Genomic DNA, 16,655 nt, shown 5'->3' with positions numbered 1-16,655 from the left:
GGACTTGTGAGGCGTCGGTTTCTTAAACTAGACACTAATGTACTTGTCATCTTGCTCAGTTGTGCACCGGGGCCTCCCACTCCTCTTTCTATTCTTGTTCGAGACAGTTTGCGCTGTTCTGTGAAGGAAGTAGTACACAGCGTTGTATGAGATCTTCAGGTTCTTGGCAATTTCTCGCATGGAATAGCCTTCATTTCTCTGACGAGTTTCAGAAGAAAGGTTTGTTTCTGGCCATTTTAAGCCTGTTATCGAACCCACAAATGATGATGCTCCAGATTCTCAACTAGTCTAAAGAAGGCCAGTTTTATTGCTTCTTTAATCAGGACAACAGTTTTCAGCTTTGCTAACATAATTGCAAAAGGGTTTTTCTAATGATCAATTAGCCTTTTAAAATGATACACTTGGATTAGCTAACACAACGTGGCATTGGAACACAGGAGTGATGGTTGCTGATAATGGGCATCTATACGCCTATGTAGAGATTCCATAAAAAATTATCCCTTTCCAGCTACAATAGTCATTTACAACATTAACAATGTCTACACTGTATTTCTGAGAAATTTGATGTTATTTTAATGGACAAAAAAATGTGCTTTTCTTTCAAAAACAAGAACATTTCTACGTGACACATCTTTTGAACGGTAGTGTAGGTGTATTTGCACAATATAGTCTAAATATCACATTCTATCTAAGGACAAACGAAGGTCAGAATCATATGACAACAATTCACCTCTCCTCAATGAGAGACAGATTTACAAACCAAAACAAAACAAACCTAACAAGCAAGCATCACTAGCAGATGGGATTATATTACATTTTAATGTGCACAGTGACGTGAGATTGTACAGTAAAAGCAAGGGAAGGAAAATGTCATTTTAATATAAAAATACATATGACCTTTTTCATTCAATCAAGCAACGTGCTAATACTTACCATCCTCACAGAGAGCAGGTATTCCTTATATAAAGTGTGCTTCATGTCAGTATATTAAAAAACATGCCCCCATTCGCTATCAAACAGCAGTGATTTCAGGGGTGGGAGATCTACCGTGCATTCGGAAAGTATTCAGACCACTTGACTTTTTCCACATTTTGTTATTGTTATTATAAGATGTATTAAATAGTTTTTCCCCCTCATAAACAGTTTTTTTTTTGGAAATGTTTGCTAATTTATAAAAAAAATAATAATAATTATCACATTCACATAAGTATTCAGACACTTTACTCAGATCTTTGTTGATGCACCTTTGGCAGTGATTACAGTGTCGAGTTTCCTTGGGTATGTCGCTACAAGCTCGGCACACCTGTATTTGGGGAGATCCTCCCATTCTTCTCTGCAGATCCTCAAGATCTGTCAGGTTGGATGGGGAGCGTCGCTGCACAGCTATTTTCAAGTCTCTCCAGAGATGTTCGTTTGGGTACTAGAAGCGGCTCTGGCTGGGCCACTCATGGACATTTAGAGACTTGTCCCAAAGCCACTTCTGCATGGTCTTGAATTTGTGCTTAGGGTCGTTGTCCAGTTGGAAGGTGAACCTTCGCCCCAGTCTGCGGTCCTGAGCGCTCTGGATCAGGATTTCATCAAGGATCTCTCTGTACTTTGCTCCGTTCATCTTTCCATCAATCCTGACTAGTCTCCCAGTCCCTGTTGCTGAAATACATCCCCATGGCATGATGCTACCACCACCATGCTTCACCGTAGGGATGGCGCCAGGTTTCCTCCAGAAATGACGCTTGGCATAAAGAGTTCAATCTTGCTTTCATCAGACCAGAGAATCTTGTTTCTCATGGTCTGAGAGTATTTAGGTATTTAGCTCCTAGAGGGCGGTCATGTGCCTTTTACTGAGGAGTGGCTTCTGTCTGGCCACTCTACCATAAAGGCCTGATAGGTGGAGTGCTGCAGAGTTGTCCTTCTGGAAGGTTCTCCCATCTCCACAGTGGAAACTCTGGAGCCCTGTCAGAGTGACGATTGGGTTCTTGCTCACCTCGCTTACCAAGACCCTTCTCCCCCGATTGCTCAGTTTGGCTGGGCGGCCAGCTCTAGGAAGAATCTTGGTGGTTCCAAACTTCTTCCATTTAAGAATGATGGAGGTCACTGTGTTCTTGGTGACCTTCAATACTGTAGAAATGTTTTGGTACCCTTCCCCAGATCTGTGCCTCGACACAATCCTGTGTCGGAGCTCTAAGGACAATTCCTTCAACCTCATGGCTTGGTTTTGCTCTGACATGCACTGTCAACTGTGGGACCTTTATATAGACAGGTGTGTGCCTTTCCAAATCATGTCCAATCAATTGAATTTACCACAGATGGACTCCAATTTGTAGAAACATCTCAAGGATGATCAATGGAATGCACCTGATCTCAATTTAGAGTCTCATAGCAAAGGGTCTGAATACTTATATAAATAAGGTATTTCAGTTTTTTATTTTTAATACATTTGCAAAAATTTCAAACAACCTGTTTTCGCTTTGTCCTTATGGGGTATTGTGTGTAGATTGATGAGGACATTCTGATGATTGATGAGGTTTTTAAAATAATTTAATCAATTTTAGAATAATGCTGTAATGTAACAACATTTGGAAAAAGTGAAGAGGTCTGAATACCTTCTGTGGGCACTGTATTAGCTGATAGTCCTTGGTTGGAGCTGTCGACAGCACAGGTGGCTGGTGGCACTTTAATTAGGGAGGACGGGCTCATAGTAAGTGCTGGAACGGATGAAATGTTATTGAACACATACAGCCATTATGAGCTGTCCTCGCCTCAGCAGCCTCCTGTGGACGACAGTCAATAAGCAGAAGTCTACACCAGACCATACTATTCAATCAGGGAATAAACTCAAAACTCACAGTGGAGTAAAAAAAATTTTTTTTAAAAGACAACGCAACTCAAAAATTGCGTACATTGGGCAAACAAAGCTCAAAACAAAAAGTTCTTCATAAAGTGTAGATAAAGCATGGTTATTTAGCTACGGCTACAGCAAATGCGCATCAACATTGAAAGTTCAACCCTCCCTCTACAGAGAAGAGACGTCACGTGGTTTAAAAGAAGATCCCACAGGTGTGAATGTAATGAAACAAACTTCAAGTGATATTTTTTTGAGATTCAAAGGCAAACATGAAAAAAAAATCCTCGGCCACATAGAAAAATGGTATATACCATGAAGGCTGTTCCGTTCGTAGACTTGGTTGTTGTCATAGAATTTCCTCTCTCTTGCTTGGATTGGAGCTGGAACAAAGCAGTGTTGATGGAGAGAGTGATTATGATGTCATCAGGTGGTTGTCTTATACCCGTGTGTCTGACTGCCTGTCTGTCTGTCAGGACATGCAGACTGACAGCGGCGTGTTGCTTGGCTCGGTGGCTTTGCAGAGGTGGTGGCTTTGCAGAAACAAGGGCAGGTTCAGTGTTTCAGACTCGGAGTCACGGCAGGCATAGCAGGGTGGAGGGTGTGTGAGGGGGTCAGGTGGGGGGAGGGGGGTAGTGGGACTGAGAGAGGGGTATTGAGAGGGTTTTGGCTCTAGGATTTTGTGCTGTGTCAGGTGGGATTTGTCAACTCTCTCCAAACAACGCAATGGGACAGGCACGGGGATATCCCTTCCCCCGCACCCTAAGTATTACCCTCCCAAAAATAGGAACACAAACCCAGCAGAGAGGACACCAAAATCCATCATATGAGCCTATCAATCAATTAACTAACTAATCAATCAATCAATAATTCAACCAATCATACCCGTCATTAATCAGAGAGAGGATCACACAACATTTCGGAATAATGTTAGGAATAATGGAGTGGGGGTGGGGTGGCTAGCGTGGTGGTGCTCCTGCAATGATAAACAACGCTAACAAAAAACTAAATTAAAAATATAAACAAAGACCCCAAGGAATGACTTGACATAATCATGTGCCCCTGTTGTTGGTTAAACCAGCACTGGAGAGAGAAACGATAGTCGTCGAGGGAGACGGAGAAAGAGAGGCGGGGCAAGGTACTCCCTGTGTCTCCGCCCCCTCACCGCCAACATCCCGCCCACAGCTCTAGAAACGTCTCACCCTCTTCTTTGATCAAAAAAAGGTTGCTCCCTCTCTTTTCTTTCAGTTTCTTCAGGTGTCTTCTCTCCCTTTAAAATCTGTTATGGTTTCCAGCCCTCACCTCATTCCCACCATCCTCCCCACATCCTCCATTCATTTTCCTCTTCTTCCTCCTCTTCTTCTACACCCCCTTGGTGGTGCTGATGCGGACGCTGCTGAAGCACTTGCCCATGGCTTCAAACAGAGGATCGCAGAAGGTGTGGATGCAGATGGAGTAAACACGGCTGACACAGTGGATCTCGATCAGATAGCTCTTGACGCACGGCACCACCGCCCAGATGTGGATGAAGGACAGGATGGCGAAGAAGATGCCCCAGACCAGCGCCAGCGGGATTCCCACCAGGGCGGTAAGGAGACGGTAGCACCAGTACTTGGTCACCGTGAAGGTGGTGAAGCTGGCCTTCCACACGCCGTCGAAGCTGTATGTCCCCGGAGGCTCCGCGATCACATCCTCGAACTCCACCTGACGGGAGAAGAGAATCACTGAATCAATAACGGTTCATTAGACAGCCACTGTCAAAGCAACTAACATAGATAAAGAATATAACCTAAAGTATTACAAGAGATTTATGCCTCCTCATAGTGACAGGTACGGAAGGTCAACTAGGTCAACCCGCCCCCACAACAAACATTTTTGTGATTCCCTCCTTACCCTCTGTACTCTCTCTACCATCCTAAACCATCTTTTCACAATTCCTGACAGACAGAGCTGATACAAAAGACAGAGCCACAGTGCCAGAATTGTCTGAGTCAGAGGGCAAATAAGCGGCACTATACTCCCAAGATGGTGCAACACTAACCAGTTTCTCAAAGCAGGAAAATAATAACAGGAAATGTGAATTATTGTGTGGATTATAAATCATGGACATTTTTTATAGGGGTTGGTTATTTTTTTGTTAGGTCAAATCAAATCAAGAAATTTCCTGCATCAAATGGGTGATCAAATGAAGATCCTACATCTTTACATGAAGACTAGTCAAGAGTAGCCGGATGGGCCTCAGGTAAACCATGAAATGTATGTATTTTCAGGGTAAAAACACTTCTCAGGTGGTCGACGGGTTTGCTACGTGCCTCCCAAGTACCCATGACCACATAGATATTTTAGTGCAGACTGAAGTGGAAAAACACACGCATGCTAGCACACTTGCTCTCTCTCGCTACCTCTCTTTCCCTTTCCCTCTCCCATTCACTACCAGGCCCATGATAGAGCAAATATTTATTTTACAGTTACTTAAATTGCGCGTGTGTTTTGTCTGCGAGAGACGTGTTGCTGTCAGAGGGTTTAACAACACCTGTATCTAGTGCAGAGTAAAAGTGCATTTTCGATATGAGATTGAACATTGTATTCAGAACACATTCCTACCAGCTCTTTCTGTGTACACAAAGGGGGTCCTAAACTGAACATGCTAAAATTATAGCATAAAATAAAAGTTGGTGATTACAGCCCTGTAATAATAAATCATATTATTGTTTTAAGCCACAAGACCCAGCCACGTCCATTTAATTTACCCAGAGGCCTTACATCTTGAGTACTGTACTGTATGTACCCTTACAATTGTTTTTTGAAATTTGCAGTTTCACATGTGAAATGGTTGTTTTCAAAAAGGTTACTTAGACTACCCGAGTATAATAATTCATGTGTGTTTAAAAATAAGGATTTATTTATTGTTATCTAGAGATAACAGTTTAACTAAACTGTTTTGTTTTTGGGTTATTTTGATGTATCATTGAATTGTTAACACTGAGTGAAAAACAAGTGAGATTTTCCCATTTACATGACTGTATCCAAGCTAAGTATACAAGTCAATGAGAACAAGATGCCGTTTTGGAAGATTGTTTTTATTTCCATTATAAAGGTTTTGGGTTTTAAAAAGTTAGATTTTTTTACAAACGACGGCTCATATTGAGTGTATTTACATGTAGATATGAAGCCACTCCTCAGTAAAAGGCACATGGCCGCCCGCTTGGAGTTTTCCAAAAGGCACCAAAAGACAAGATTCTCTGGTCTGATGAAAGCAAGATTGAACTCTTTGGCCTTAAGCGTCACGTCTGGAGGAAACCTGGCACCATCCCTAAGGTGAAGCATGGTGGTGGCAGCATCATGCTGCAGGGATGTTTTTCAGGGGCAGGGACTGGGAGACACTAGTCAAGATCAAGGCAAAGATGAACAGAGCAAAGTATAGAGAGATCCTTGATGAAAACCTGTTCCTGAGCGCTCAGGGCCTCAGACTGGGGTGAAGGTTCACCTTCCAACAGGACAACGACCCTAAGCATACAGCCAAGACGACGCAGGAGTGGCTTTAGGACAAGTCTCTGAATGTCCTTGAGTGGCCCAGCCAGAGCCCGGACTTGAATCAAATGGAACATCTCTGGAAGAGACCTGAAAATAGCTGTGCAGTAATGCTCCCCATCCAACCTGACAGAGCTTGAGACGATCTGCAGAGAAGAATGGGAGAAACTCTCAAATACAGGTGTGCCAAGCTTGTAGTGTCTGAATACTTTCCGAAAGCACTGTACATGTGTCCGGAAACCAGATGTATATTTTTGCACATTTTTATTTGCACATGTATTTTTGGGGTTATAAAAATTCATGTTTTAATTGTAAGCGAGGGTGCCTCTTGTGCCTATGTTTTTCTGAAGCCCAATTTAGAAATACATAAACATGAGCTGAAAATATTTTCTATTCATAGGGGGTTATTACTTTGCTATTGCTATGGATAACTGAACAGAGAACAAGATTCTTCACTAGAAATACCCCTATTGTCACGTTCTGACCATCGTTCTTGTGTGTTTTCCTTGTTTTAGTGTTGGTCAGGATGTGAGCTGGGTGGGCATTCTATGTTGTGTGTCTGGTTTGTCTATTTCTATGTTTGGCCTGATATGGTTCTCAATCAGAGGCAGGTGTTAGTCATTGTCTCTGATTGGGAACCATATTTAGGTAGCCTGTTTTGTGTTGGGTTTTGTGGGTGGTTGTCTCCTGTGTCAGTGTTTGTACCACAGTGCCTCTTTGCTTGCCATCATGGGAAAATCAAAAGAAATCAGCCAAGACCCCAGAAAAAAAACTGTAGACCTCCACAAATCCTTGGGATCAATTTCCAAACGCCTGAAGGGACCATGTTCATCTGTACAAACAATAGTATGCAAGTATAACACCATGGGACCACGCAGCTGTCATACTGCTCAGGAAGGAGACGCGTTTTGTCTTCTAGATGAACGTACATTGGTGTGAAAAGAGCAAATCAAACCCAGAACAACAGCAAAGGACCTTGTGAAGATGCTGGAGGAAACAGGTACAAAAGTATCTATTTCCACAGTAAAACGAGTCCTATATCAACGTAACCTGAAAGGCCGCTCAGCAAGGAAGAAGCCACTGCTCCAAAACCGCCATAAAAAAGCCAGACTACGGTTTGCAACTGCACATGGGGACAAAGATCATACTTTTTGGAGAAATGTCCTCTGGTCTGATGAAACAAAAATAGAACTGTTTGACCATAATGACCATCGTTATGTTTGGAGGAAAAAGGGGGAGGCTTGCAAGCCGAAGAACACCATCCCAACCGTGAAGCACGGGGGTGGCAGCATCATGTTGTGCGGGTGCTGGACAACAAAGTCAAGGTATTGGAGTGGCCATCACAAAGCCCTGACCTCAACCCTATAGAACATTTGTGGGCAAAACTGAAAAAGCGTGTGCGAGCAAGGAGGCCTACAAACCTCACTAAGTTACACCAGCTCTGTCAAGAGGAATGGGCCAAAATTCACCCAACTTATTGTGGGAAGCTTGTGGCCTACCTGAACCGTTTGACCCAAGTTAAACAATTTAAAGGCAATGTTACCAAATACTAATTGAGTGTATGTAAATGTCTGACCCACTGGGAATGTGATGAAAGAATTAAAAGCTAAAATAAGTCATTCTCTCTACAATTATTCTGACATTTCACATTCTTAAAATAAAGTGGTGATCCTAACTGACCTAAAACAGGGAATGTTTACTTGGATTAAATGTCAGGAATTGTGAAAAACTGAGTTTAAATATATGTGTCTAAGGTGTATGTAAACTTCCGACTTCAACTGTTCGTCTCAGTACCTGTCGCCCCTTTAGGGATTGGACATACAATAAAACAAACTCGACCCATTCTCAGGTTCAACATGTGACCAGTCTTGTTGGCGTCAATCTGGAGTGACAACTGTAATGTATTTTTTTCATTTTGTCCCTGGATTGCAGAATGCCTCAGTCCAGTGTTTCCGTTACTATTGTATAGGTGTGGCGGACAACCCCTACCTCGCTCTGTTTCCTCCCACCTAAAGGGGTTTGATGTGACTTTCATTTATTTTATTTTATTTGTTGCTGAATAAATCATGTTGATTTGGGGCCTTTGTTTGCACCCCGCCTGGACAATCTAAGGGAATCCCTGCCTCAGCTACTCCATTGAGCCTGAACATAATCATTTCCCACTATAATGTGCCTCCCAGGATACTGGAGCATTTGGCAGGGAGATGTTAGCTAGCGGCTAGTTAGCGAACCGATCACTGCTGTGGTTCCCGTGCGGCGTGGCTGTGGGTGTGTCTACTCTGCCCAGATTAGCCCCATTATGGTTTAACAGAAGGCTGCGTGGCTTTGGGGCCACTGCTAGAGCCACTCCACTCCACTGACTGCGCTATATAAAGAACTCAGCTTTACGAGAGGAAAATATATTCCCAAGGCAAACTCTGCATGGATGTTGATTCTTTGATGTGACCAATTGAGTGCAGCTGTTGAAATTCTAACTATAAGATCACTGCTAAAGAAAGTCAACAGTCTACTGGTTCTGCAAAAGGAGAGAGAGTAGTGTACATTGTTTGTGTGTGTTGTGTGTGTTTGTGACTGTATGTCTGTATGTATGCGGGACTTGTGTGTGTGTGTGTGTGTCCCTTGCAAAAAAAACATGTGAAATAGCGGTTTTCACATGTTGAGCTTAACTTTCACACACAAAACCATATTTTCGCATGTATTTAATTTAGAATTAACATGTTAACATCAACTTTTCACGTGAGCAGAATAACATGTTTTCAGTTTCAGTTTCACAAATTTGCGCTTCCACATGTGAAAATTGGATATGCATTTTCACATGTGAAAAACTTTGAAAATCAATCATGTGAAAAATCTAATTTACAGATTCACATGTAAGAAACCTCCACGGTTGGAATAATGTTATTCTCCTCACATGAGTTGGGTTCCCTGGTAGAGTACTTTCCTATGACTGAACCCATTGTAATAAAATTCCTCTTCATAAAGATCTGGCACGACCTTCATACTGAAGTGGGTGCGCGAGGGAATTTCGTAGCGTGAGGCCATACTCTACAACAGAGTATGGCCTCATGTCTGCAGCGACAAACATCCCAATACATTAGGTGATGGCTTTAGCCCGGTCTGATTCTGCTGCAAAAGGCTGATTAAATGCCGCGGTGAGAAGTTGTTGTCTCTTGGCTGAGTTGCCTCCCGTCACTGACACAACGGGGTGATAACGCTTTAAATGTGTGGCCATGCTCGATGTATTTCCATGATGATACGGATTTATTGTGGCACAATGTCTACACACAGTAATGGTGTTGTCCACCAGGTTCCAGGATTGATTCAACATGCCACGTTCACGTGAACAGTACACACAACTGCTTTAAAAAATAAAAATAAAATTAACCTTCAGGCTTCAGAGAAAAACACAGCAAGCATCTGTCTTGTCTTTATCTTGTTTATAACTCTGCGTTGAGATTTAGGGAATTATTACTTTAGAAGTAACAGTGGCAGTAAAACTGTATTTCACTCTGATGGTTAAACTTTACAATTGATACGCATGTTCACATGCGTGCCGAACGATGGGGGGTGATCCGTACGGATCACGCATCAACTATGGTCCATTACACCACTATTAGCTGTGGTTGCTGATGCATATATAGTTGAATCATGCTTTGTTTAATGCCAGCGGCAGGTCATTGGTAAAAATAGAAAAGAGTAGAGGGCCTAGAGATCTGCCCTATGGTACACCACAATTTACGTGTTTGACATTAGAGAAGCTTCCTTTAAAAGAAAACCCTCTGAGTTCCATTAGATAGATTGCCATATCATGGATTCAGAGCTGAGGTTGAAAAGCCATAACGCATAAGATCTCAATAACAGGATAGGGTCAATAATATCAAAGGCTGCACTGAAATCTAACAGTACAGTTCCCACCTTCTTATTATCAATTTCTTTCAACCAATCATTAGTCATTTCTGTCAGTGCAGTACAGTACATGTTGAGTTCCCTTCTCTATAAGCATGCTGAAGAGCCCTCAGATCTATAAGATCCCTCACCCATGTGGGTGTTTTCATGTTTTATGAATCAAAGTTCACTACATCAAATGCCTGACACTCTCCCAGTGGATGGTGACCCCTTACATATGAATAAATAACCCAGCTGGACATGGCGATGGACATGGGCTGTGACTGCATCCAAAATGGCACCTTATTCCCTATTTAGTGCACTACTTTTGACCAGGGCCATTGGGAATAGGGTGCCATTTGGGAAGCAGCCTCTGACTTTGTGGCAGCTGCTGTTCTCTTCCCACCCCACACACGACAGGTGGTTTTCACTAGAGCCTACATCAGCGCTCTTTCAGCCAAGCTTTCTCTCAACAAACTAATATTTTACATACAGTGCCTTCACAAAGTAGTCATAGCCCTTGACTTACTGCCTGAATTCATAATGGATTAAATCGATTTTTTCTCTCATCCATCTACGTATAATACCCAAAAATGACAAAGTGAAAAAAATGTTTTTAGAAATGTTCGGATATTTATTGAAAATTAAATACAGAAATATGTCATTTACATAAGTATTCACACCCCTGAGTCAATACTTGGTAGAAGCACATTTGGCAGCGATTACATCTTCTGGATAAGTCTCTAAGAGCTTTCCACACATGGATCGTAGAACATTTGCCCATTATTCTATTTAAAAAAATTCAAGCGCTGTCAAATTGGTTGTGGATCATTGCTAGACAACCATTTTCAGGTCTTACCATAGATTTTCAAGTCAATTTAAATCAAAACTGTAACTCATCCACTCAGGAACATTCACGGTCTTCTTGGTAAGCAACTCCAGTGTAGATTTGGCCTTGTGTTATAGGTTATTGTCCTGCTGAAAGGTGAATTCATCTGAGTGTCTGTTGGAAAACAGACTTAACCAGGTTTTCCTCTAGGATTTTGCCTGTGCTTAGCTCTATTCTGTTTTGTTTTTTTTATCCAGAAAAACTCCCCAGCCCTTAACGATTACAATCATACCCATAATATGATGCAGCCACCACTATGCTTGAAAATATGGAGAGTGGTACTCAGTAATGTGACGTATTGGATTTGCCCCAAACGTAACACATTGTATTCAGGACAAAAATTCCAGTGCTTTGCCAATTGTTTTGCTGTAGTACTTTAGCGCCTTGTTGCAAACAGGATGCATATATTTTAGAATATTTTATTCTGTACAGGCTTCCTTCTTTTAACTCTGTCAATTAGTTTAGTATTGTGGAGTAACTACAATGTTGTTTATCCATCCTCAGTTCTCCTATCACAGCCCATAGACTCTGTAACGGTTTTAAAGTCACCATTGGCCTTATGGTGAAATCGCTGAGGGGTTTCCTTCCTCTCCGGCAACTGAGTTAGGAAGGACGCCTGTGTCTTTGTAGTGACTGGGTGCTTTGATAAACCATCCAAAGTGCAATGAACAACTTACACATGCTCAAAGGTACATTCAATGTGTGTTTATGTAATTTGTTTTACCCATCTACCAATAGGTTCCCTTTGCGAATCATTTGAAAATCTCCCTGATCTTTGTGGTTGAATCTGTGTTTGAAATTCACTTGCCTACTGAAGGACCTTACAGATAATTGTGTGTGTGGATACAGAGATTAGATAGTCATTAAAAAATACTGTTAAACACTGTAATTGCAAACATAGTGAGCCCATGCAACGTATTATGTAGCTTGTCAAGCAAATTTGTACTCCTGAACTTATTTAACAAATGGGTTGGATACTTATTGACTCAATTACATTTCAGCATTTCATTTTTTATTCATTTGTAAACGTTTTGAAAAACACAATTCCACTTTGATATTGTGGGGTAGTGTATGTAGACCAGTGACACAAAATCTCAACGTAATCTATTAAAAATCATACCGTAACACCACAAAATGTGGAAAAAGTCCACGGGTGTGAATACTTTCTGATCGCACTGTAGTAAGCACACAAAATGGGCACAGTGTGGTTTGTGTCTACTTTGAAAAGAATGATTCTCTTTTAATAACTCACTAATTTAATGACAGACGCTGTGTAACTATAAAAACAAGGACTGTGAGAAATGTTTTGTTCCAACAACAGGATATGAGTAATATTTCCTCTGTACCAACACCGGAGCAAGGATGTTCCACTCTGTTCTATTGACAACAGCCGCAGCAACACGGGCCCTCAGATCCTCAAAACGTTATACAGCTGCACCATTGCGAGCAAGCCACTATAGAGGATGGTGAGTACAGCCCAGTACATCACCGAGCTCCCTGCCACCCAGGACCTCTATACCAAGCAGTGTCAAAGGAAGGTCCAAAAAAACTGTCAAAGACTCCTGCCACCCAATCCATAGAATTTTCTCTCGTAACAGCAAGGTAAGCAGTGCCAGTGCACCATGTCTGGAAACAACAGCACCCTGAACATAATCAACGCCCAAGCCATAAGACTGCTAAATAGCTAATCAAATTTAGACCTGTATTGACCCTTTTTTGCACTAACCCTCTTGCATGAACTCGATGAGCACACACTGGACTCTACCCACACCCCAACACACACATACACACCTCCACACTCACACTTTCTCGCATTGTATTTCTGTCTGTAATTAAAGCCCTTTTGTGGGGAAAAACTCATTCTGATTGACTAGGCCTGGCTCCCCAGTGGGTCGGCCTGGCTCCCATGTGGGTGGGCCTTAGCCCCCCCCCCAGGCCCACCAACGGCGGTGCCCCTGCCCAGTCATGTGAAAGGCCTAATTTAATTACGTCAATGAACTGTAAAACTCAACGTTTTATATTTTTGTTCAGTAAGCATAGCTACCTCAACTCCCTCATTCCCATGCACATCTACTACACACTGGTGCTCCCTGTATATAGCCATGTTACTTTTACTCTTTATTGTTATTCCATATTCACTGTGTATTTATTCCTCATGTTGATATATATATATATATTAAAAAATTAAGCTTTATCTTTCACTCTGCATTGTTGGTAAAGGACCCTTAAGTAAGCATTTCACTGTTGTTTATGAAACATGTGACAAATATATTTTATTTAGAATATGCTCTGCTGCTACTTACAACTTTTACGCACGTGTTGAGCCCCTTCACAAACCTATTGTAAAACATAGTCAACTGGGGTCATGAACCCGAAAAAGCTCAAACTGACATATAGTATAGGTTACACGTGAGAATGCTATGCGACTCACCACCCACTTTGCATATTTTTTGATAAATGTTTATCCTATTTTTCAATCATTGAGTTTTTTAAAATTATTATTTTATTCACTTAATAAGGCTACGTTTCTATTGTTGTTGCATTTTGTCGAGAGGTGAACCTGCAAGCAAGCATTTTGTTGCATTGTGTACTCCACGTATATCATGTGTATCTGACTAATATCTGACTAACTTGAACTTGAACACACGCAGTCGGCTACTTTGGGTCACCCTTGACAGTTTACTGTGCACATTTGACTGCACCTACTCAATCATCGTGCAAGTGACAATTTCCAGTCCTCATGGGTATATTACAATGGCAACATGCATAATAATACCAAATCCAGAATACGGACGGGTTCGGATTTGAACTCACCTTGACAACGTCGTCGTTTAAGTATTTGGGGTCCCGGTTCACCAGGTCGATCTCTTTCGTGTGGACGTCCTGCATCGTCTTCATCCCGCTCATACTGTCGTTATCCATCTCTTTGTTATTTGGTTTGTATATGTTCCCTTGTTTCCTGATGAACTGCGAGTGAAGAAATCCCTTGTAGTCCGGAGGGAAAGAAGAGAAGCGGGGGATAAATTAGTGGAGAGACGGGTAGAGAGCAGAGGATAGACGGACTGAGCGCACCAGAGTTAGCAGCCTACCCCAGCCTGAGATGGTTTTAAGGGAGAGCACCACACCCCTCTTTAGCAGATATCCGTCTCTCACCGCAAGGGGTCGTCACCAAGAACTCACACAATGCGTGTTAACGATGGTTATTAGGATGCCTGTATGCTCTGTACACTTAGAACCTGTTTCACATAAGGCATCTCAAGCATATTTTCTAATCATATGACTGTCGTCAAGTTTTACTGGAATGTGCATTTTTTCGATTTGCTTAGCTAGTCTAATAGAATTAACATAAAAAAAACACAACTTTGACTGACTTTGTGCGCATAATTATCTATGTGGATTGAAACATAAATAATGCTCCGAATGTAAGAAGTGTAGTTTGCTTATTTATAGGGGACAATGCACATTAATCAACATCAATATTACAATAATGCAACATCCATGTAAATGTGCCTGGGTTACCCAAAAGCTAATTTGCACCCAAAGTCGCAGTGTAGCTAAGGTCAATTACACAGCCACCGTACAAATAATCAGTAAAACAACAGAAAATACAAGTGAATAAATAATTATAAATGTCTCATGTCAGTGCTAATGGATAGAGGGGGCTTGCTTGCACATTCGCCCAGTAGGAGTGGGAGTAACGTTCACAACTAGGTGCCAAAAAAGATAACTATTGGCAAATAGGCTTTGGAGTTTAAAAGTTTCCCAATTTTCCAATGGCATTTTCGATAAATGTCAGAATGTGAATGAGCCAGATAAACTTTATTGCTCTCAGATGATGAAATATCTTCTAAAAACGTACAAATGTTTACAAATATGGACAGCAGTGTCCAGAAGAGAACCCGAGAACCATACCTCGTCAGTTTCACCGTCCTTGAGTCCACCAGTCATGCTGTCCCGCGCCTGAAGTGCGAACAGTCCAGTGTGTCGTTGAAGCGAGACAATATCAGTTTAACAGAGGAAGTAAAGCAATAACAGGAGGCGTGTGGAATATGGTGACGACTTGGAGGGCTCCTCCGGGGATATTACCAAATCCTGTCGCCTTATCTTTACGTTGCGCACATTGGAAGCACAGTTAGTTATGTAGCTGGAAAGACCTAAGAGTAAATCTCGGCGCTCATCTGCATGGACTGAATGAATGCGTTTCATATTCGCAGAGCAGTCACCTGTGTACACTGTAAAACATGTCCTGTTTTTAACTTACCATAAAAAGGGTACAGTATGTTACTGTACCATATTTTACAGTATCTAATAATGTTACTGTGATCTTTTTTGCTGTTGTTTTTTATGGTAACTTACAGGCAACTGTCTGCCTGTACCTTACACAAAACAACAGTATTGTTGTAAAAACATTAGTAGCATTACTGTACTAATGTTATGGTAATTGTAAAGAATTAACAAATTAATTACATATATTGAGGAGATGGGGTTTGCATTTTACAGTATTTTAGCATAATTGCATGGGATTGGTGCAAGCAGGTTGGCCGCTAGGTATTGTGTTTACATATTACAGCAAATCAATGAATACCAGTTTGGAAGCCTTTGTTAAGGCCTCTAAAAGTGCAAGTGATATAAAATACCACACTTAAGTATTTTAAAATTGGACTTCTAGAGGCCTTAAAGGTCCCACACATTCATCCTATTTCCCAAGTAAAAATAGCATTTGAATGACCAAAACATCACCCATTATATCTTTATGCTATTACAATGCTCAGAATTGAATACATTTGACATTTTCTCTCATCTCTAACTATCAGGAAGCTTGAAAGAATCGGCTGAGTGGGCGGGGAGCTTATATTAATCAGCTCACCTTGACTGACAGCTCTTTAAAACGCCCTTGTAGTCGTTGCCAGGTAACAAGCTAAACAGTGGGCCACATGTCATTGATGACATGGTAAACAATAGACTACTCATTCTGAGATTAAATAGTATGCCTCAACCCATTTCTCTGCAAAAGGATTAGCATTATAAATGACAGTATGTTCAGATGTGTATTTATTGATCAGACATTTATTTGATCATTTACAATATGCCAGCATAGCCAAAATATGTATCAACATGAACACTCATAAGAAATAAAAGGTGAGAAATAATGGAGACATCATTTGACATAAACATCAAATAAAATAGAGCCATAAGCCTAATATAGGCACCCGGCCGCCCTACTTTGTGTAGGACCCATTGATTTGTACAATTTTTAACATTAATCTCATGTCCGAATGCTTGAAAAAAAAATACAATGAAACAAAGTGTGAGATCATATCACGTAAAAGCAAATGACTTAGGCTTCAGGAAATGCAACCAACTGCAGATATTGATGGGGAGTGGAGCAGGAGAGGAGGGGGACCCATGTGTCCCGTTTCAATCAAACAGACCTCAGTCACCCACTTGGCTTCAGGAACCCCCAAGATTGAAGCCGGAAACAAATCCAGCTATGGCCTCCTCCTCGTCAGG

General features: G+C 41.5%; 1 protein-coding gene across 1 annotated transcript; it reads right to left on the bottom strand.

Annotated features, from left to right (window-relative positions):
* Positions 1–284: 284 nt before the first annotated feature.
* On the bottom strand, positions 285–15,220 carry LOC118400968 (caveolin-1). The gene is made up of 3 exons (XM_035798028.2): positions 15,057–15,220; positions 13,959–14,129; positions 285–4,543 (listed from the first exon to the last, which is right to left on the bottom strand). Exons 1-3 carry the CDS (start codon positions 15,090–15,092, stop codon positions 4,202–4,204), a joined length of 549 nt encoding a protein of 182 aa, XP_035653921.1. The 5' UTR covers positions 15,093–15,220; the 3' UTR covers positions 285–4,201.
* Positions 15,221–16,655: the final 1,435 nt, after the last annotated feature.

The sequence above is a fragment of the Oncorhynchus keta genome, chromosome 22, assembly GCF_023373465.1.
Source record: "Oncorhynchus keta strain PuntledgeMale-10-30-2019 chromosome 22, Oket_V2, whole genome shotgun sequence".
Lineage (NCBI taxonomy): Eukaryota > Metazoa > Chordata > Actinopteri > Salmoniformes > Salmonidae > Oncorhynchus > Oncorhynchus keta.
This window is presented reverse-complemented; position numbering and strand designations above follow the sequence as displayed.

Bases quoted from the DNA above. Each gene is read 5' to 3' on its own strand.
- LOC118400968 (XM_035798028.2), bottom strand. From the start codon at position 15,092: ATGACTGGTGGACTCAAGGACGGTGAAACTGACGAG. The intron at 14,130-15,056 runs GTATGGTTCTCG...CCGGACTACAAG, and splicing joins AGGACGGTGAAACTGACGAG to GGATTTCTTCACTCGCAGTT. The intron at 4,544-13,958 runs GTGAGTTCAAAT...TTCTCCCGTCAG, and splicing joins TAAACGACGACGTTGTCAAG to GTGGAGTTCGAGGATGTGAT.